The sequence below is a fragment of the Rhinopithecus roxellana genome, chromosome 17 (genome assembly GCF_007565055.1).
Source record: "Rhinopithecus roxellana isolate Shanxi Qingling chromosome 17, ASM756505v1, whole genome shotgun sequence".
In the NCBI taxonomy this organism is placed as follows: domain Eukaryota; kingdom Metazoa; phylum Chordata; class Mammalia; order Primates; family Cercopithecidae; genus Rhinopithecus; species Rhinopithecus roxellana.
Window position 1 is genome coordinate 79,003,908 of NC_044565.1, and position 21,752 is coordinate 79,025,659.

General features: G+C 36.9%; 1 protein-coding gene and 1 pseudogene across 2 annotated transcripts in view; one reads left to right on the forward strand and one right to left on the reverse strand.

The window, feature by feature from the left end:
* Positions 1-21,752, reverse strand: part of STRN (striatin) — a 132,623-nt gene that overhangs the window by 64,154 nt on the left and 46,717 nt on the right. Inside the window, exons 3-5 of the mRNA XM_010373189.2 lie at positions 15,519-15,592; positions 4,063-4,141; positions 1,077-1,244 (exon numbers count right to left, since the gene is read on the reverse strand). Coding sequence (XP_010371491.2) covers positions 1,077-1,244; positions 4,063-4,141; positions 15,519-15,592 — 321 coding nt within the window. The remainder of the gene's footprint in view (positions 1-1,076; positions 1,245-4,062; positions 4,142-15,518; positions 15,593-21,752) is intronic.
* On the forward strand, positions 4,489-5,162 carry LOC104670023 (annotated as a pseudogene). Its single transcript, XR_004054324.1, has one exon. The product of XR_004054324.1 is annotated as a 40S ribosomal protein S8 pseudogene (transcript).

Below are 21,752 nucleotides of genomic sequence, written 5' to 3' on the forward strand. Positions count from 1 at the left end.
TCTGTCTCAAAAAATAAATAAATAAATAAATAAACAAAATGAAATAAAAAATTATACTATCTAAGTTAACTTGATGACTTATATTAAACCCATAATGTAAAAACAGAACTAAAGATAATGTCCACATAGTCTATGTCTATACAGAGAAATACCATGCCTTACATTTACAAATATAAGTTAATGTATTTTTTAACACAGCCTACAAAGTTGGAAATGTATTCTTAATTATTAATGAATACATTTTAAGGCTCAAAGGAACTTTGTTTATAAAAATCCTACAATGAACCTTTACCTAATCCCATAATTTTAATTTATATTCCAAATAACAGGAACTATCTTCTTGCTAGAAAATTTATAGAATTCAATTAAAACCATTCTTCCTTCCTAAACAAAGTGTCAAAATAAAAGTCAAACTTAAACATTCACAGAATTTTCGGTTTTTTATTCAATTAACAATCATGGAAATTTCTTCCCAATAAATAAGAATCTCTTTATTGAACTGTTTATGCTTATTTTGAGCAGAATTATATATAATTATATGCTACACAATCCAAAATGGAAAATAAAATATTTCAAACAGCTACTTAATTTTTCACACTTACGCTGTCACTTCAAAATAGCTACTTAAAATAGATATTTTATATCAAAGGAAAGATAAATTACAACATTATTAGATAAACAAAAGCGGTTAAAAAACAGGGTTACTTCTAAAGAATTTGAGGTATTTTTACAATTTCTGGATCACCAATCATGAAATGTCATTCTTACAGATTTGTACTGAATTTCCAAATAAAATCTTTTCCAAAGCTTTACTTAGTGTTTAAGTCAATATATTAAAATCTGTATTAAATACATACGTTTCAAGCAAATAAACATCATAAATAATATTCCTGAATTAAAAGTCATAAATAACTCCAATCCTTATGTCACCTTCTAACCAAATAAAATTTTAGAATTTTTATTAAATTATAATTAAATTACTTCTATGTCACTACCTAAAAGAACAAGTAATGCCCATAAAACCAAAAATATTTAATAAGAATTATAGCTAAAACACTTCCAGACAAAATACTTACCCAATCATTGCTGTCTCTTTAACTTCAGCCTCTGTGCCATTTACAACTGAGTCCTGATTTTTGTCATCTTCCCTGTCAGTGACATCACTTGAAAAGCCCAACAAAGCTCGCACTCGTTTAGATTTCACATCTAGAATAGTATCTGTATAACCCACCTCCTGTAGATACCTATGTGAAGAGAATCCTTAGAGTTCAGTCATACTGGAATCAGTATTCTATAATTTAATATGTAAATAAAAGTATTTATTTATGCTCATAGCCTGCATAAGACTTAACAGTACAGTACTATGCTAGTAAGACTTGTTAATAAATAATCTTCCAGCTGCAGATGGAGCTGTCTCTTGCAGTACCAGCCTCTACAGTCACTGAGAAAAATGAGAGAACTATACAATACACCATTCATTACATTTACTATAAGAAGAAGCTGGTCTTTAATATATCTAATAGCACATTCTTTCCTTTAGGCTGGATTGGAGCTAGCTCACTCCCAGACTCTACCAAATCAGTATTTTATAATAGTTATTTCAGTAGTTTTTTACATTCGTCATGGATCAACTGTTTGTGATCTAGACAGAATGTTCCTAGCATATATGGAGTCCTTCATTACACACATGAAGGCAGTATTTCTCGAGTCACTTCTGCAGAATTGAAGCTTCTATCCTGAGACAACTTTAAAATAAAAATAGACGGCAATTAAATTGTAGCATGTAGGGGGTGTGTATACACATGTGTGTGTACATTACTGAAAGGCAGCAGCACAAAAAAAGAGCAAAGGCTTTGTATTGAGAGCTAGATCTAGGTCCTATTTCTGCCACTTACTTGCATAACTTTAATTCTCCTGAACCTCAGTTTTCTAATCCCTAAAACAGACACACCTAATATTGTACCTGGCATATAGAAAGCACTCAAGGCCTAGTAACACCAAAGTTGACCAAAAGAGACCAAAAGTGGCAGTGGCAGGACCATGAAAAAGGTAAATGCCATTAATAAACATGACAGACAAACATCAGACATTAACTTATAAGTAGGCACCGAGTCTACTGGATGTAAGAAGAAAACAAAGGTTGACGAGATAACCAGTTTAAGTTCAGTTTATTGGAAGATTTGGTCTTAGTTATAGTAGCTGAAAGAGTTATCTCAAAAACATATGTGATCAAAGGGAGTTAAGTGCATCTTACCAAATCAAGATGCCCGTTTTTCAATCCCATCCAATATTTACAGAAAGGTCTTGATTAAAATTTGGATAATTAATTCCTAACTTTCCTAAATTTAAAGTTCTTGAAAACTGCTTCAAAGATGTTGTATTTTTCCATTTTTTAACAAATAATATTTGAGACATATCTCACTTTGGCAACAAAATCACATTACAAATACCTGTTTCAAAACTGCTCTTGCCATAGATAAGCTGGTTTTACTAAACAGTTACTTCCCCATTCATTGATAAAATGACACCTTTACTCTGAAGAACAGATTATGGGTCCTTTGAAGTTTTTGAAAATATCTCTTGGGTAGCTCATTATGAAACCATTTTTCATTTTAAAAAAAGATTAGCATTCTAAGAACACATCTATTTTAAAAAGGAAGATGTGTAAGTCATATTTAAGATCAAAGTGTGGGCATTAGTAAAAATCCACTTATTAAATATCAGAAAATATCTCATTTTCTTGTAACTATCGAGATTAAAAAATAGATACGTCAAGACATTTTAAGATTCTCCTTCCATAGTCAGAAGGAATAGCTGCTATACAACCACTTTGGAAACCTTGGGTTTAAACAACTTATCATCAACCTCCAAAAAACCAGGTAGCAAATTTCATTTTACTGAGGCACAAATCTGAATATGAGTTTCAAAGGTGGTATTCAAGAACCAGGCACTGAGCTGGTGAGTCTAGTCTACCTCTTGATATCAGAACCTCAACCCATCTTTGTTTACTCTTTATTGTCTCAAATACATATTAATATTTTATGGAAGAAAGGTGACTGGGCGTGGTGGCTCGCACTTGTAATCCCAGCACTTTGGGAGGCTGAGGCTGGGAGAACACTCGAAGTCAGGAGTTTGAGACCAGCCTGGCCAACATGACAAAATCCCATCTCTACAAAAACACAAAAAAATCAGCCAGGCATAGAGGCACACGCCTGTAGTCCCAGCTACCCAGGAGGCTGAGGCAAGAGAATCACTTGAGCCCAGGAGGCAGCAGTTGCTGTGAGCCAGATTGTGCCACTGGACTACAGCCTAGGCGACAGAGTGAGACTCCATCTCAATAAATGAATGAATGAATGAATGAATGAATGAATGAATGAATGAAAGAAATACATGTTAGGCAATATTTGCGAATTTGGAGAATTCAAAAAGTTCTCCTATTATTTAAAAGTTTTAAAACATAACAAAATTGCATGTAAACTCCAATTGCACTTTTTTTTTTTTTTCCTCTGAGATGAAGTTTGGCTCTTGTTGCCCAGGCTGGAGTAATGGTACAATCTCGGCTCACTGCAAACTCCACCTCCCGGGTTCAAGCAATTCTCCTGCCTCAGTCTCCCAAGTAGCTGGGATTACAGGCATGTGCCACCACGCCCGGCTAATTTTGTATTTTTAGTAGAGATGGGGTTTCACCGTGTTGGTGAGGGTAGTCTCAAACTCCTGACCTCAAGTGATCCATCTACCTTGGCCTCCCAAAGTGCTGGGATTACAGGTGTGAGCCACTGTGCCTGACCAACTGCACATATATTAAAATGTTATATATTCATACACAAAATATGCAATGAAAAGAATAACTTTAAAGGTATAAAACTCTTTTAACTATAAGTTCTACCACATAGAAAAAGTATTTAATATGAAAAAGGAACAGTAATTCACTTAAACTTTTTCACAGCATCTGTATAATGAGATAAAATATTCATCTGATTTGAAAATACATAGTAAAAATAACTTCATAAAACTGTTTCTTGTCTTCAGCCGTTCACATAAGTTTGACCTTGGGGCACTTACTGTCTGAGTAGTTGTCGACCTTGTTTCCACATTAACTGGCTGTTTTGTTGTGGCTGCACTTCTGTTTCATTACCTTCATCTAGAAAACATTAAGTCATAATAAAACTGACTTATTTCACATATTAGAGGGCATCTCAATTCATTAATAAGGTCCAATAAACATTTATAAGCTTATGAATGTAAGGTATGTGTTAGGATAATGCAAGTTGTTTTTTAACTGTAATTTCTATAACAAAACTCTAATATAAATTATTGCTACTGGATTTCCCTAAGAGTATGAGAACTAAAATAAATACACTTTCCCTATCTTTAACTAGACTGAGAATTTTTCTGCAGAACAAAGACTTATCCAATCAAGTCACAAAATGAGAGCCAAATAAAAGTATTATAAAGTAGCACATCGCTCTTTCCAGCCAGCACGGAGCGATGGGCATCTCTCGGGACAACTGGCACAAGCGCACAAAACCAGGGACAAGAGAAAGCCCTACCACAAAAAGCGGAAGTATGAGTTGGGGCGCCCGGCTGCCAACACCAAGATTGGCCCCCGCCGCATCCACACAGTCCGTGTGCGGGGAGGTAACAAGAAACACCATGCCCTGAGGCTGGACGTAGGGAATTTCTCCTGGGGCTCAGAGTGTTGTACTCGTAAAACAAGGATCATCGATGTTGTCTACAATGCATCTAATAATGAGCTGGTCTGTACCAAGACCCTGGTGAAGAATTGCATCGTGCTCATCGACAGCACACTGTACCGACAGTGGTACGAGTCCCACTATGCACTGCCCCTGGGCCGCAAGAAGGGAGCTAAGCTGACTCCTGAGGAAGAAGAGATTTTAACCAAAAAACAATCTAAAAAAATTCAGAAGAAATACGATGAATGGAAAAAGAATGCCAAAATCAGCAGTCTCCTGGAGGAGCAGTTCCAGCAGGGCAGGCTTCTTGCGTGCATTGCTTCCAGGCCGGGACAGTGTGGCCGAGGAGATGGCTATGTGCTAGAGGGCAAAGAGTTGGAGTTCTATCTTAGGAAAATCAAGGCCCGGAAAGGCACATAAATCCTCGTTTTTGTCTTCACCCGTGTAATAAAGGTGTTTATTGTTCTGCTCCCAAAAAAAAAAAAAAAGTAGCACATCAGAACTAGAACAAGTCAATAATAATAATAATTGAACATTTAAAAATAACTAAGGGTATAACTGGATTATTTGTAACACAAACAATAAATGCTTGAGGGGATGGATAGCCCATTTTCCATGATGTGACTAGTACCCATTGCATGCCTCTATCAAAACATCTCATGTACCCCATAAATATATACACCTACTATGTACCCACAAAAATTAAAAATTAAAAATAAATAATAACTGGGCATGGTGGGTCACATCTATAATCCCAGCAATTTGGGAGGCCAAGGCAGGTGGATCTCTAGAACCCAGGAGTTTGAGACTTTGAGGCCAGCCTGGGTGACAAGGAGTAAACCCCATCTCTACAAAAAAAAATTATCTGGGCATAGTAGCATGCAACTGTGGTCCCAGCTACTAGAGAGGCTTAGGTGGGAGAATCTCCTAAGCTCGGGAAGTAAAGGCTGCACTGAGCTGTGATCGTGCCACTGCACTCCAGCCTGGGCAACAGAGGGAGGCCCTGTCTCAAAAAAATGAATGAACGAATGAACGAATGAATGAATGAATGAATAACAAGTAAATAATTTTTTTAAAAAACGAATTAGAACAAAGTACTGAGGAATAATGGTAGAAAAGCCAATTTGGTAAAGAGCAGATATGTAACAACCTCAATCCAAACCTGTTTCCTTCATTAGTTATTATATTTACAAACCTCAGGAAGGCCAGACGTGGTGGCTTATGCCTGTAATCCCAGCATTTTGGTAGGCTGAAGTGGGTGGATCACCTGAGGTCAGGAGTTTGAGATCAGCCTGACCAACATGGCAAAATCCCATCTCTACTAAAAATACAAAAATCACTGTGGGTGCCTGTAATCCCAACTATTCAGGAGGCTGAGGCAGGACAATCCCTTGAACCCAAGAAGCAGAGGTTGCAGTGAGCCGAGACTGCACCACTGCAATCCAGCATGGGCGACAGAGCAAGACTCCTTCTCAAAAAAAAAAAAAAAAAAAAAAAACTCAAGTATTCTTTTAACAACATTCTTTGAATGAAAATCTCCTAAATATTTTAAACCTTAAATTCATCATTAGGTAAAAGCAGAATCCTTTTTAGAAGGTGGTAAAATAAAAAGAGCTTTCCCTATGGTAAGTCTGGACTGTACAATCTATCTCTAAGCTACACTGTGGTTCTATATTAACAGTCCAAAAAAAGTGCATACTTTCCTCAGCTCTTGATCAAACTCTATAAAAAACTGCTGATCTTTATAGGATCTTATTCAAGTGGAGATACAAAAGGGACTGGAAAAATTTATTTGGTAATATTTGAAATTAAGTATTTACAGGCCAGGCACGGTGGCTTACACCTGCAATCCCAGCACTTTGGGAGGCCAAGGCGGACGGATCACGAAGTCAGGAGATTGAGACCAGACTGGCTAACACGGTGAAACCCCGTCTCTACTAAAAATACAAAAAATCAGCCAGGCATGGTGGCACATGCCTGTAATCCCAGCTACTCAGCAGGCTGAGGCAGGAGAATCGCTTGAACCTGGGAGGCGGAGGTTGCAGTGAGCCGAGATCATGCCACTGCACTCCAGGGTGGGTGACAGAGCAAGACTCCGTCTCCAAAAAGAAAAAGAAAAAAAGAAATTAAGTATGTACTACATACTTTGTTAAAAATACATATATTATCTCTTTTATTCCTTACAACCTCAAAGGTAGGTACTTAGCCTCATTTTAAAGATTCTAAGAAAGCTGAGTTTTGGAAAGTAATTTTCAGGTTTTTTAGTTAGAAACTCAGTTGTAAGTGCTGAATTTCTGTTTCACTCCAGAGCCCCAGCATTTTCCTTCACATGCTATCACTACAATAGGAAATTAGAGAAATACATGAATAAAAATAAGAATTAAATCTTGCATGTTTGTTTTTCTCCTAAAACAACTCTAAAATAACTAGGCTTAGTTCTGTGACATATGAAAGAAACAAAAGTAGAGTAGACCACAGAGACGGGTAGAAAATAAGGGGAATTAAATCAGTTCCAAAAAGAAGCTAATTACTTTGTGATAACTTCGAAGAGGGTATAAACTTAAAAAAAGAAAAAAAAAAGGAAGGGGGCAAAAACGCTGTCCCCAAGCTAAGGAAAAACAAATACATCTTGTTTCTACTGACCACAAATTCAGGATCTGTGTATGTAGCATAGTATGTTCCAATATATCTCCTTCTTAAGTCAAGTGAATAACCTGTACTTCCAAGTAAAAACATTTACATTGTCATTTCAAGACTTCAGATATGAAATGAAGTTTTGAGATCATTAAATCTCCCATCAGAATAGGGCTAAATCCTTTCTATGCCATCCTCAAATATACTCAACTACTTGTGCCTATTTTGGCAGCCAGTGATACTACAAAAGTGTGATACAGCAAATCAATGGAATATGACTCAAGAAGAACAAGGAATGAATTACTGATACAAACATACATAAATCTCAAATGCATTATTCTAAGTGAGATAAGCCAGAATCAAAAGGCTACAATCTGTAAGATTCTGGAATTCATATGACTTTCTAGAAAAGGCAAAACTATAGAAATGGAAAACAGACTACTGGTTGCCAGGGGATTAGAGTAGGGAGGGAGAGATTTGTGAAAACACTAAAAAGGGTGACTTTTACCATACGTAAATTATATCTTAATAAGAATCAAATAAGAATGTACCCTATCCTCTTTAAAAAAAAGTGTATTCTTATACTGAGATAAAATCTGACTCTCTAAGTAACATCTGAGGTTATGGCTGGGCCGCAGTGGCTCATGCCTGCAATCCTACCACTTTGGGAGGCCGAGGTAGGCGGATCATTCATACCCAGGAGTTTGAGACCAGTCTGGCCAATATGGTAAAACTTCATCTCTACTAAAAATACAAAAATCAGTTGGAGGCCACGTACGGTGGCTCACACTTGTAATCCCAGCTACTCAGGAGGCTGAGGCAGGAGAATTACATGAACCTGGGAGGCGGAAGTTGCAGTGAGCCGGAGGTTGCAATGCGCCAAGATCACACCATTATACTCCAGCCTGAGTGACAGAACAAGACTTTATCCCCCACCAAAAAAAAGAAAAAAATAGCTGGGCAATATGGCACACGCCTGTAATCCCAGCTACTAGGGACGCTGAGGCAGGAGAATCATTTGAATCCAGGAGGCGAAGGTTGCAGTGAATCGAGATTGTACCACTGCACTTCAGCCTGGGCAACAGACTTCATCTCAAAAAAAAAAAAAAGAAAAAAAAATTTGAGGTTAAAAAAGAAACCCAAAGTCAAATAGCTCTTATATTTCCTTATTCAGGCTAAGCTCAGTTCCTTCCATGGTTAGCAAGTAGTCATCAACTATCACATTCATTCTTGCCTTGTCAAGTTCAAAAAGTGACATTATGTAAAAGTGAGGATTTTAATATAGATAACAGTTGAATTTCTCGGTAATATCAAAAGTATTTGACTGCTATTTCCAGTCAAATTAGAGTAATAGACACTAGATTTACCCTCCTGCTGAAACAATTATAAAACAAAACAGATGAAACAATGGTTTTCAAAACACTGGACGTCACGCAACAAAGGACAGTAATACCTGAGAGAAGGGGGAAGCAAACAGGTAAGCCTCATGATTGTCCCAGACACCACCTAGAGAGAGTTTCCAGATCATAGCACAGGGAGGAACAAAAACAGTATATGAAGAAATAATGGCTGAAAAGTTCCAAATTCCATGAAAACTATAAACCCATAGATCCAAGAAACTCAACAAATCCCAAGCATAAGAAACATGCAGGGAGGCCTCACTACACCAGGGCTTATCATAATAAAATCACTTAGAACCAATGGTAAAGAGAAAAATCTTAAAAGCAGCCAGAGAAAAAGGTCACATTACATACAGAGGAACAAAAATAAGAACAACAGGAGATATCTCATCAGAAGTAATGCCTATGAGCAAAATAAAGACTTTTTCAGGCCGGGCGCGGTGGCTCATGCCTGTAATCCAGCACTTTGGGAGGCCAAAGGCGGGTGGATCACCTGAGGTCAGGAGTGTTTCTAGACAAACATGGCCAACATGGTGAAATCCCATTTCTACTAAAAATACAAAAAGTATCCGGGTGTGGTGGCAGGCACCTGTAATCCCAGCTACTCGGGGCGCCGAGACAGGAGAATCGCTTGAACTTGGGAGGTGGAGGTTGCAGTGAGCTGAGATCGCGCCATCACACTCCAGCCTGGGGGACAAGAGTGAGACTTCGTCTCAAAAAGAAAAAAAAAAAAGACTTTTTCAGACATACAAAAGCTGCAAAAACTCATTACTAGCATTCCATATTACAAGATACGTGAGAGGAAGACTTCAAAGTTGAAGGAAAGTAATATGGAAACGCAGATCTACACAAAGGAATAATGAGTATTGGGAAATTTTTTTCATATTATTATTTAAATATCTTTAAAAGACAAAAGACTGCTGAAAAAAATAGCAATGTAGTGTGTGGTTTATCACATACACAGAAGTAAAATACATGACAACAATAGCACAAAGACTGGGAAGAGGAGAAACGGAAGTACACTATTATAAGGTTATTGTACTATCCATGAAGTGGTATATTATCACTTGAAGATAGATTGTAGTAAGTTAATGATGTGCCTTGTAATTCCTAAAGCAACTACTAAAATAAGAATTACTGCTAATAAGTCAGCAAAAGAGATAAAATTGAATCATAAAAAATATTTGATAATTCAAAAGAAGACTGAAAAAGAAGGAAAAGAAACAAGAATAGACTGAACAAAACGAAACAAATTACAAAGGTGGTAGCATTAACCTAACCATATCAATAATTGTAAGTGCAAATGGTCTAAATTTCTCAATTAAAAGACAGAATTTATCACACTGGATATATTCAACTTTCAATAACTACCTGGCTTCTAATATTAAATAGGAGAGATTGAAATATCAAAAATAAATACACTTTAACATAGCCTGAGATAAAATTTTCCTAAAGTAGAAATATGAAGGTCTGAAAGTGGGACAAAAAAAAAATCAGAAAGGCAAAGTAAATTTTAGTGAAAAATGTTTCAGAAAATGTTTGGATTATCAGTTTTAGGAAAATATGGTAAATACATAAAAGAGCAAAGAATGGAAAAAAAATCCCTGCTTCTTTAAGGGTTATGCTATTTGAGTATACCCTTTCTGCCACCTCCTAGTTCTTATCACTGTCATCTATAAATCCCAAGGTAAGCCTCCAAATCTGGCTCACATGCTTCTGCCACCAAAATTCTACATTATCTTGAGTGAAATCAATACGCATGTAGGTGATCCACTTCTGCCTCTCCATAGCCACTACCCTCTCTAGCTGTCATATCTTAGGTCTTGTCATCATGAAGAACTATCATAGATGCAAACTGATTCTCTGAGCAGACCTGTCAGGCTCAATTACTCCCAATTCATTAGTTCTTTTTTATTTCTTTTTTCCCTAAATTCACTAGTTCTTTTTTTTTTTTTTTTTTTTTTTGTATTTTTAGTAGAGACGGGGTTTCACCGTGTTAGCCAGGATGGTCTCGATCTCCTGACCTCGTGATCCGCCCGTCTCGGCCTCCCAAAGTGCTGGGATTACAGGCTTGAGCCACCGCGCCTGGCCAATTCACTAGTTCTTTAACTTAGCTGGGACCTCTAGCCAGGGGCCAGCACACTACTGCCTGCATGTCAAATCCAGCCTACCACCTATTTTTATAATACAGACACATCCATTCATTTATGTACTGTCTATGAATGCTTGCACGTTACAGTGGCAAACCTGAGTAGCTGAAACAGCCTGCAAAACCCAAAATATTTACTATCCAGCCCTTTACAGAAAAAGTTTGCTGACCTGCCCTAGAACAGAATCTACCCCCTTACTTTTAATTCACCCATTAGCCAGCCTCCTTGTGTCTTCACATCCTTCCCTCTGTAGTTTTAGTTCATGGCTTATCACTTCAATCATTCCTTTGCCAAATTTTTTTGTCCCTTTGTTTCTCCGTGAATTCAACTATTAACTATCTGCATTCTCTTTGACTTTACCCAGGCTACCAAATGTGTAGCTTAGTGCCTCTACATACACTCATGATCACACACCTCAACTGGACCCTCAGCTTTTCTTGACCCTACTATTCCCTAGAAAGTTAGTCTTCCTGTTTACCATTAGCATTTTAAACCTTTTCTACTTTTCTTAAACATCTGACCCACTCTCAGCAGATAATCCTCTCTCATACATAAAGCTATCATTTGTGGACGTTCCCTCAAATACCCACCACCAAACAGAAATCCAAATCTATAAACCTGTTAACCTAATTTCCTACATTCTCTTTTGGTAATGATAAAAGACATGCTCCTCCTGCCATTCTCCAGCTATGCTCAGAATCCAAACCCTATCACCCTCTTCACATTATCTTCCTATTTTGAGTACCTCTACTCTTTCCCTTTTACTGGTTACTCCTCTAAGACACACATCACACATGAGCATGTGTGTGCACACACATGCGCGCGCACACACTTTCCTTGACCCCATGTGTCCTTCCAGCTATTGCTCTCTAATCTCTCTCCTTCACCTTCACAACCTAAGCTTCCTGAAAGCTAACTATACCCACTTTGTTTCTGCCCTCACCTCTCTCCTAAAGTTCTCAGTGTCCCACGTGTTACAAAGTCCTACAGATATTCTTCAGCCCTCTGGGAATTAACCAGTAGTGTTGAATAGTCCTTCCTTCTGGAAACCATCTCTTCTCTTGGTTTCCTTGGTCTCCTGGTTTTCCTCCTACCATTAACGTACTCTCTATCAGACTCCTTTTCATGTTTCCATTCTTCTACCAGTCTTTTAAATGTCATCCCTCAGGGTTCCATTTTATGTAATCTTACCTCACATACAGCTCCTGGGTGATCGTTTCAACTCCAATGGCTGTGAGTGCCACCAGTACCATATGTTGATACCTCTCAAATTTATGTCTCTAACACATCCATATTTCTGGCTTGAGCTTCAGACCCATATACTCAACTGTCTACTAGCCATCTTCACTTGGTTATCTAAGAAATAAATCCAAAAGTGAACCCACCATTTTCCAAACCTACTTCTGGTCTAGTTGTTCAAACTACAAATGTGGGAGTCACTTCTGACTCATCCTTTTTCACCCCCTACATCCAATCAAGAAGCAGTTCCTGTGCTTGCCTTGGCAGCACATATACTAAAATTAGAATAATACAGAGAAGATCAGCATAAAATCAAATTTATGTATACATAAAAAGAACTAGTTCCTGCAGATTTTACTTCCTAAATATTTCATGAACACACCCTTGTCAAGGAAACCTTACTCATTTGCCCAGGTTGCTGCAACAGTCCCCTAACCAGTCGCCCCCTCTCCAACATTGCTCTTCTCTAATCCATCTTCCACACTACAGTCCATGTAATCCAAGAGCAAATCTGATCATAAACCCCTAATTAAGCTCCTTCAAATGCTTTCCTTCTTCTTCTTTTTTTTTTTTTTCTTGAGACAGAGTCTTGCTCTGTCGCCCAGGCTGGAGTGCAGTGGCCGGATCTCAGCTCACTGCAAGCTCTGCCTCCCGGGTTCATGCCATTCCCCTGCCTCAGCCTCCCGAGTAGCTGGGACTACAGGCGCCCGCCATCTCGCCCGGCTAGTTTTTTTGTATTTTTGTAGTAAAGATGGGGTTTCACTGTGTTAGCCAGGATGGTCTCGATCTCCTGACCTCGTGATCCGCCTGTCTCGGCCTCCCAAAGTGCTGGGATTACAGGCTTGAGCCACCGCGCCCGGCCATGCTTTCCTTCTTCAAATGCTCAGAATATTCCTAGGCATGAACTACTTAACATGTTTCACAAGGTGCTTGTAACTATTCTACCCTCCAGCTAACTCTCTATCTACCTCTGGAAACATTCCTTCCCTCTCTCCCACTACTATCCAGGTATCCCATTTCTCAAATGTGCCGTAGTCTTACCTCAGAAGCTTTGCTGCTAATACTCTGCCTTTCTCCCACCTCCCATTCAACAAATATTTAGTCAGTCTACTTGCCCTGGCTAATTCCTACTTGTCCTTCAGATGTCAAAATTAAATATCACTTCCTCCAAGAAGGCTTTCTTGACCACTTGACTAAGTTTGTGCTACTGCGCTCAGTAACACTTATTATTTCTCCATTATACATGTCATATGTTATTGTAATCGCTTCTTTATCTTCCCTATAAAAATCCAACAGGGCATTGTTGTCTTATTCACTGGATTTGGTACTAGGTCTGAAAAACATTATATATATAATATTTATAAGATTAGTGGATGGTTAGAAAGATAGATAGAAGAAATGATACTAGGTACTAAGTATTATACACTGAGAATAACTAGGTATTGTATGCTAAGAAAATAAACATTTGAGTAAGGAAGTATTCCTAGAATATTTCCTAGTTTACAGATCAGGAATGGAGTAACCATAGAGAAATTAAGTAGGATCATGGGAATTTAAAATGTTGGGGCAGAGTCAAACTTACATCTATCTGCTTTTAAAGCACAAGCTCCTCCTACTGAGCTGCGCTGTTTACTTACAAATTTTACAATTTTCTTTTAAAAGACAGGATCTCACTCTTTCACTCAGGCTAGAGTGCAGTGGCACAGTCTTAGCACACTGTAACCTAACTTCAAACTCCTGAGCTCAAGTGATCCTTTCACCTCAGCCTCCCCAGTAGCTAGGACTACAGGCATGTGCCACCATCCCCAGCTAATTTTTAAATTTTTTTGTAGAGACAGGGTCGTGCTACGTTGCCCAGGCTGGTCTCAAACTCCTAGCCTCAAGCAATCCTCCCACCTTGGCCTCCCAAAGTGGGATTACAGGCATTAGCCACTGCAGCCAGTCATGTTTACTTACAAACACTTAAAAAATATATTGCATCTAGGCTTCTGTTCTCCTAAATTGATATCCAAAACTTAAGAAATGAAAACCTTTTAATACAATACTAATTAATATCACTCCTTTGAGTCAGTTAATATAGTATTAGAACGTTTCTAAGAAACAGCCTAGATTTTTTAAAAATTTATTTTGAAATTTAAGCACAACTCAGGTCACAAGAACAGACACTCAAGTAAAAGACAGAATATGAAAAAACAAAGGAAAAAAAACACACCAGTGATCAACGGGCATTGCTCTAGATCTCAAGCACTCAATATTCAGCTGAGGAAATGCATTAATACACTACTACACTGAAGTAACTATAAAATTGGCAGTACATTTAGAACTCATTTTGGAAAGTTCTTTCATACATTGTCAAATATAGAAGCAATACAATAAAATGGGAAGAATATGAATTTTGAAGTCAGAAAGACCTGGGTTCAGCTCCATATTCTGTCGTTACTTAATATCTGTGTGACGTTGGGCAAGTTTTTCCACTTCTCTGAGTTTAAATTTCACATATGTAAAATCCAAATAAACATTATCATTACCGAAGATACTTTACTGAATAACTACTTTAAAATTTAAAGTGATATATACATAAATACATATATATAAAGCCTCTAGCATAAGGTACGTATTTCAGTAAATGATATAAATGAACATTAACGTCTTCAGATATCTGACTGGGAAATTTAACCTGAAATTACACCAAAAACATACCTATCTGAAATATGGTTGATAACTTTTGATTAATTTTTGTCATTCTTCCCTAATACCTACTAAGTGAATTATATCTATATTTCTTAATATCTGATTATTTACAAGTAATATTTTATATTGTTTGATGGTATGAAGAAGTAGGACAAAAAGAAGAAATAACTCAAAATTATAATAAATGCTTCAGTTGTTAAAACATGTTCTAGTTACAGAAACTCCTGTGGGCAAGAAAGACCAAAACAGTTCTCCATCTGAAACCGAAGAATTATGTTTTTGGGATGAGGAATTCCTCTGTGCTTTAAGAAGAAATCTCTTACCTCCATATTTCCTACTCTTTCTCAGGATTTCAAGGGCATGATGTACTTTGTACTGCACATCTCAAAGTTCCCATTAATTGGACAGACCCAGCAAGACAAGGTTATGCTGGTGCATGTTACCCCATGAACTCTGATCCTTCCAGTAAGTGTAGAACATAAGCAGAAAATGGGAAACTAAAAGAAAGGGGAAGAGGGAAAAGGAAGGAAGGTGGTGGAAAATGATCTAAATGACACTAAATGATTGGTGCCAAAAGACAAGCAGGTCAGAAAAAATAACTAACATGCAAATAATTAGAAACTAACTTATAGTTGTAAACGTTGTTGCTAGAAAATAGTAGACATTAATTATTTCTTTTTAACACTTAACTTCCTTTAAAATGAGCTTACCAGAATCATAGCTTGGAGGCTTCATATCTCCCTGATTCAATTCTGTCCCATATTTCAACTTGTGGTATTTGGCTCTAACAAAGAAATGAGAAAACACAGACCATCTTAAAATATATTTAAATTAATTTTAACATACACAATAGTAGTAGTTACAAGAATTCAGTAGTCCTAGCTGAACACTCCTAGAACTTTCAAAGGCTCATAGCTTTCCATGGTGTCAAAGTTATAATACAAAAGTGCTTGCCTTTTTCGTTGTTGCTGTTGTTGTTATACCATCAAGTATCCTTTTAACAAAATAAAGGAATAACTCTGGGAACCATAACTCTTCTTTCTGTAATAACAAAATGAACCATATAATATCCTAGTTTCTGTAGTATTCCAATTTTCCTGAGGACTGCCAAAGTAAAATTTTACTATCAAAAACAGTTTAAAAAAAAAAAAAAAAAAGGTTTGGATTGTGAAATAAATTTGTAGAAGACTTTTCTAAAAAAATTGAGCTTTTTAAAAAGAAAAGTCATCTACAATATTATGTGCCTTGTCAGATAATCATGATTTGCCAAATATGCGTTATACTGTACAATCCAAGGGGGGAAACCCAAATCATCAATGTTGAGTAAGATATTCCACTAGAAATGAATTTTTTTTAAACTAGTCAAGATATCCTTTGTCTTTTACTCAAAAAGAACTGTGAATGGGAATACTATCTTATCTTCTTTTCAAAGTTGACAGAATGTTATCATTCTGGTTAATAGGATTTAACCATCTGATTTAAATATTTCAGACTTAACCATTTGAGACTAGATAAATAACCCAGATAATGTAGAAATTTTTTAAAGGGTGACTAAAAATAGCCATATCTGCTTAATCTATTTGTATATTTTCACTTGTCAGTTCCCTAAAATATTGAGGCCATTTATAATAAATATTCAATGTGTTAAGACTGGGATATTAATATAAACAACAATAATTTGAAAAACCAAAATAATAATCTGAAAAACCAAAATAAAGTAATAAAGGAAGAAAAGTGTAAGAGCCAAATTTGAAAGTTTTTTTTTTGTTTTTGTTTTTGTTGTTAATAAAAACCTAATTGAGCACTTACCATTAGGTTTTTTTCACAATTTAAGAAAAGTAGTAGGCCGGGCGCGGTGGCTCAAGCCTGTAATCCCACTACTTTGGGAGGCCGAGACGGGCGGATCACGAGGTCAGGAGATTGAGACCATCCCGGCTAACACGGTGAAACCCCGTCTCTACTAAAAATACAAAAAACTAGCCGGGCGACGTGGCGGGCGCCTGTAGTCCCAGCTACTCCAGAGGCTGAGGCAGGAGAATGGCGTAAAACCCGGGAGGCGGAGCTTGCAGTGAGCTGAGATCCGGCCACTGCACTCCAGCCCGGGCGACAGAGCAAGACTCCGTCTCAAAAAAATAAAAATAAAAAAACAGAAAAGTAGTGGCCGGGCACGGGGGCTCATGCCTGTAATCCCAAAACTTTGGGAGGCCGAAGTAGATGGATCACCAGAGGTCAGGAGTTCGAGACCAGACTGGCCAACATGGTGGAACCCTTTCTCTACCAAAAAATATAAAAATTAGCCAGGCATAGTGGTGCACCTGTAATCCCAGTTACTAGGGAGGCTAAGGTGGGAGAATCGCTTAAACCCGCTTGCAGAGGTTGCAGTGAGTGAGCCAAGATGGTGCCACTGCACTCCAGCCTGAGTAACAGAATGAAATCCTGTCTAAAAAAAGAAAGAAAGAAAGAAAAGTAGAAAGGAAATGAAAATTTGCTCAAATGTATAAAATACTGAAATCCTTCTTATTTTGCAATAATCATTTTGCAGTCACAATAGGAAAAAAAAGTTGGGAATTCTAAGAAAACCTATGAAAATTATAGGCAGTTGATGTCCTATTTCTTAAGGTAGGTGACGGGTACATGAGTATTTTTTACAATAGTCTTTATATCTTATACGTATGTATGAAATGTTTTATAGTAACATTTACACATTAAGAAGAAAAAAATATATTCATATGACAATGAACTGATCTCTTAAGCAAAAAGTAAAATGTACAAAATACTATGTATGTCTCCATACATTTTTTAAAAGATATATATCTATTTCATTAGCCTATGCATATGAATCTTTCTGGAAGAATACATAATACGTAAGATATCAGTTGATAAGATTTCCTTGGGAAAGGAAATCAATGAACTGAGGCAGAAAGGAGACAATTTTTGTTGTTATTTGGTTAATTAACTATATATATATATAGTTTTTTTTTTTAAACTTTAGTAAATATGTTTGGTCCAAATTATTTCAAACATCTATTCTCAATGTATCTCTTAAGCACAAAGATTTTGTCACTGGACTAAATGTTTGCCCATGTAGTTGAATGCATTTGTAATACTGTTGATCATCAGAAGGTAAGATTTACAGACACTAATTTGACTTGCAGTTAATAGAAAGAAAACAAGGTTCTAAATGTAACTGTCAATTTCTTACTTTTCCAGAAACACACTTCATTTACCATAAGACAAAGTAGTAATACCTGCTAGAAGTCAAAATAGCAACTGAATGTAACTAGCCTGAAGACAGATTATACTAAAGCTTTTAAAATAATAGTGGCAATAAAATGTTATGGAGTTTATTATTTTATATATATATAGAAAAACATTTTCAAACAGAAAATACTGTATTATAGTGCATTCTAGTGGTCTCAGGAAAAACTACAACAGAACCTACAAAAAGGGAATAGAAAATATTTTACGAAAATAAATCTAACAAAAATTGTAACAAATTATGAACTTTTCATTTTAAACATTAGACAAACGCAAAATATGTAAAGAGCTGTTGTGTTTGCCACAAGCTATGGTCCCTTAAATCAAGGTTTCCCTACTGAATTGTTACATTCGCTAAAATATATTTTTCTCACAGAACCCTCCTTAAGCTTAATAGCATTCCTTTTGAAGTCAGTATGTGAAAATACCTTCTCACTCATACCGTTTTCCACTGTTTTAACACTCAGCTCACTGTGTTAACCAATCTTTCTTGTTTGCTATCCTTTTCTGTCTAATTCTGCCTGTAAGATAAAAAAGGAGATCTTATATCTAGCAACTCCATGTTTGATACACAAGTAGACCCTCCATAAATGATCTCTACTGGATAAAAATAGCATAAAAAATATTTAATAACTATAATACACTAAAGAAGAGTAATTTTAGCTTTGTTTCAAAGCCTATTATTATACATATTACGCTAGGAGTATAACATAGCATCTCAATTGTATCTTAAATGTGGATGCTAAAAATAATTTGATTAATTTCAATGAACTGTTACTGAATTCCTGGTTTACAGGCACTGTGCTGGCTGCTGGGACAACATACAGTTTGTAGTTAGGTAAGGGTGGAAGGCGAGGGTATGTTTAAGAGACAGGAATGTAAATAATTACAGCATACTGTGTAAGAGCTATAAGGGCTATTAACAAGTATTACAAGAATGCAGATAAGAGATTATCTAATTTGGTCAAAATCCATGTCAAAGAAAGCTACCAAAAAGAAGGTAACATGTGAGATTTTAGCTAAATCTCAAAAAACCAGTGGGAGTTTTCCAATCAGAAAATGGATTGATGGAGAGGGCATTTCTGTCAGAAGGGACATCTTAAGTGGAAAAAAAAAAAAAAAACAAACACAAAGTGGGTCAAAAAACAGCAAACAGAATAATTACACCCAAAAGGTATGGAAGGAATGGAGTCAGAGAAGGAACAGAAAGGGCCTGGTTGTGAAGAACTTTACTAAGAACCTGAAATTAGCTAGATATTTTTAAACAGGGATATAGCAGGATTATCATATTTGTGTTTTAGAAAATGAATTCTATGGATATGGAAGATGAATTAAAATATAGAAATACTAGAAGCGAGGAGGACAGTTAAGTTACTACAGTAGGGTAGATAAAAGTAGCAGTGAATAGAGAGAAATTTTTAGAATGGTAGAAATTTTTCAGAATTGTATTTATATAGTATTTGAGGTTTCTCAGCATAGATGTTCCTAAGTCAACCTCAGATTATACACTATGTAATCCTGAAAATTTATAGTAAATTTTATCACACATTAAGGAATGCTTTGATAAATCCACTGCTAGGTAAGTAATTCTTCTGTAACATTAACGATTTGGTTTAACTTTTGGATCTTAAAGTGGGACTGCTTAGAAGATGTGCAAAAATCATGCAAAGAAAATCATGTAAGATCATGATCTTTACTTAGACATTTGCAGGTGAAATGACAAGATATCTGGAATTCTATTAAAATAGATCAAGGTGAAAAAGACTGACAAAAACATTAACTGTTAAAACCTGGGGCTGTATATATAAAAGATACTAGTTTCTCTATGAGTATATTTCACATTTTCCTCAATAATTTTTTTAAAAATTCAATTTAAAAGTCAAGCCACAAATAAAAGCTTTTTAAAAATTTCTTAGTTTATTATATAAATAGTGCTATAACATCATGAATAATCCCAAATCATTCCATATACTTCAAAAGATACAAAACCAGGCTGAGCACGGTGGCCCACGCCTATAATCCCAACACTTTGGGAGGCCGAGGTGGGCGGATCACCTGAGGTTGGGAGTTCGAAACCAGCCTGACCAACATGGAGAAACCCCATCTCTACTAAAAATACAAAATTAGCTGGCTGTGGTGGCACATGCCTGTAATCCCAGCTACTGGGGAGGCTAAGGCAAGAGAATCGCTTGAACTCAGGAGGAGGAAGCTGCAGTGAGCTGAGATCGTGCCATTGCACTCCAGCCTGGGCAACAAGAGCAAAACTCCGTCTCAAAAAAAAAAAAAAAAAAAAAAAAAAAAAGACACAAAACCAGGAACTCTTTTCCAGGAGCATCCCATTTAGTTAAGGAAGAAAAGAAAAAAATCTTCCCTACATTCAGCTAGTTTCTTATCTCAACTGTCCTTCAGAGTCAAATTTCTTAAAAAAAAAAAAATATGCAACTCTGCCAGGTACAGTGGCTCACGCCTGTAATCCCAGCACTCTGGGAGGCTGAGGTGGGCGGATCACAAGGTCAAGGAATCGAGACCACCCTGGCCAACATGGTGAAACCGCACCTCTACTAAAAATAAAATAATCAGCCCAGCATGGTGGCACATGCCTGTAGTCCCAGCTGCTCAGGAGGCTGAGGCAGGAGAATGGCTTGAACCCGGGAGGCGGAGGTTGCAGTGAGCTGAGATCACGCCACTGCACTCCAGCCTGGTGACGGAGCAAGACTCCATCTCAAAGAAAAAAATAAATAAGCAACTCTATCTCTCCCCACTTCATCCTTCTCAGCCCTCGATCCTCTGTGATCTGGCTCATGTTCCTGCTGCCTTACTAAGGATGCTTTAGGAAGGGTACCAATAAGCTTCCAACAGGCAACTCCAAATGACTATTTTCAGTATACAACTTACTTGGGGTCTACTTAGCATCTTCAGTTACTGAACTCCCTCCTTTAACTCACTTCCAAAATACTACTCTCTCCTCCTTCCTTCTCTATTTCTTCCTCTGTCTTCTCCTCAAATATTTCTACTTCCTGTCACTCCTTCTAGTTCTCTCTTCTGTTTCCACAATACTTCTACCAACTACTCCTTTCACTTCACTCACAGTAATACTGATGATTCCCAAGTATATATCTATCATCATGAGTCCCCCTCATATATCAGTCTCTCATAATTCAGATAGTCCTTCAAGTCAGAAACCTGGGAGTCGTTCTCAAATTATCTTTCTCACTCACCCATTGTCCCATCTCCAAATTTTTATATAATCTTCAGATTTCATGGATTCTACTTACAATTTTTTATAGTTGATGTGTCTCCATTTCAGCAGCTACTATGTTATCATTTCTCGTCAAACTATTACAATCTTTCTGCCTGTGTTTACAGATCTTTCCAGTCCACCCCCCACACTGAGGTCAGGAGATCTTTCTAAAAATGTATCTCATACTCTATCTTGCTTAAAACTTTCAAGTGCTTAACAACTAAATGCAGTATATATTTCCAGACTGGATCCTGAACCAGGGGAAAAAAAAATGCTACAAAGATCATCATTATTAGGACATCTGAATATAGACTATATCAGATAATAAAATACTAATGTTCCATTTCTTTAATTTGGTAATGTACTATAATTATATAAGGAAATGTCCTTGCTCTTAGGAAATATACACGGAGGTAGTTAGGGACAAACTAGCAAATGATTTAGG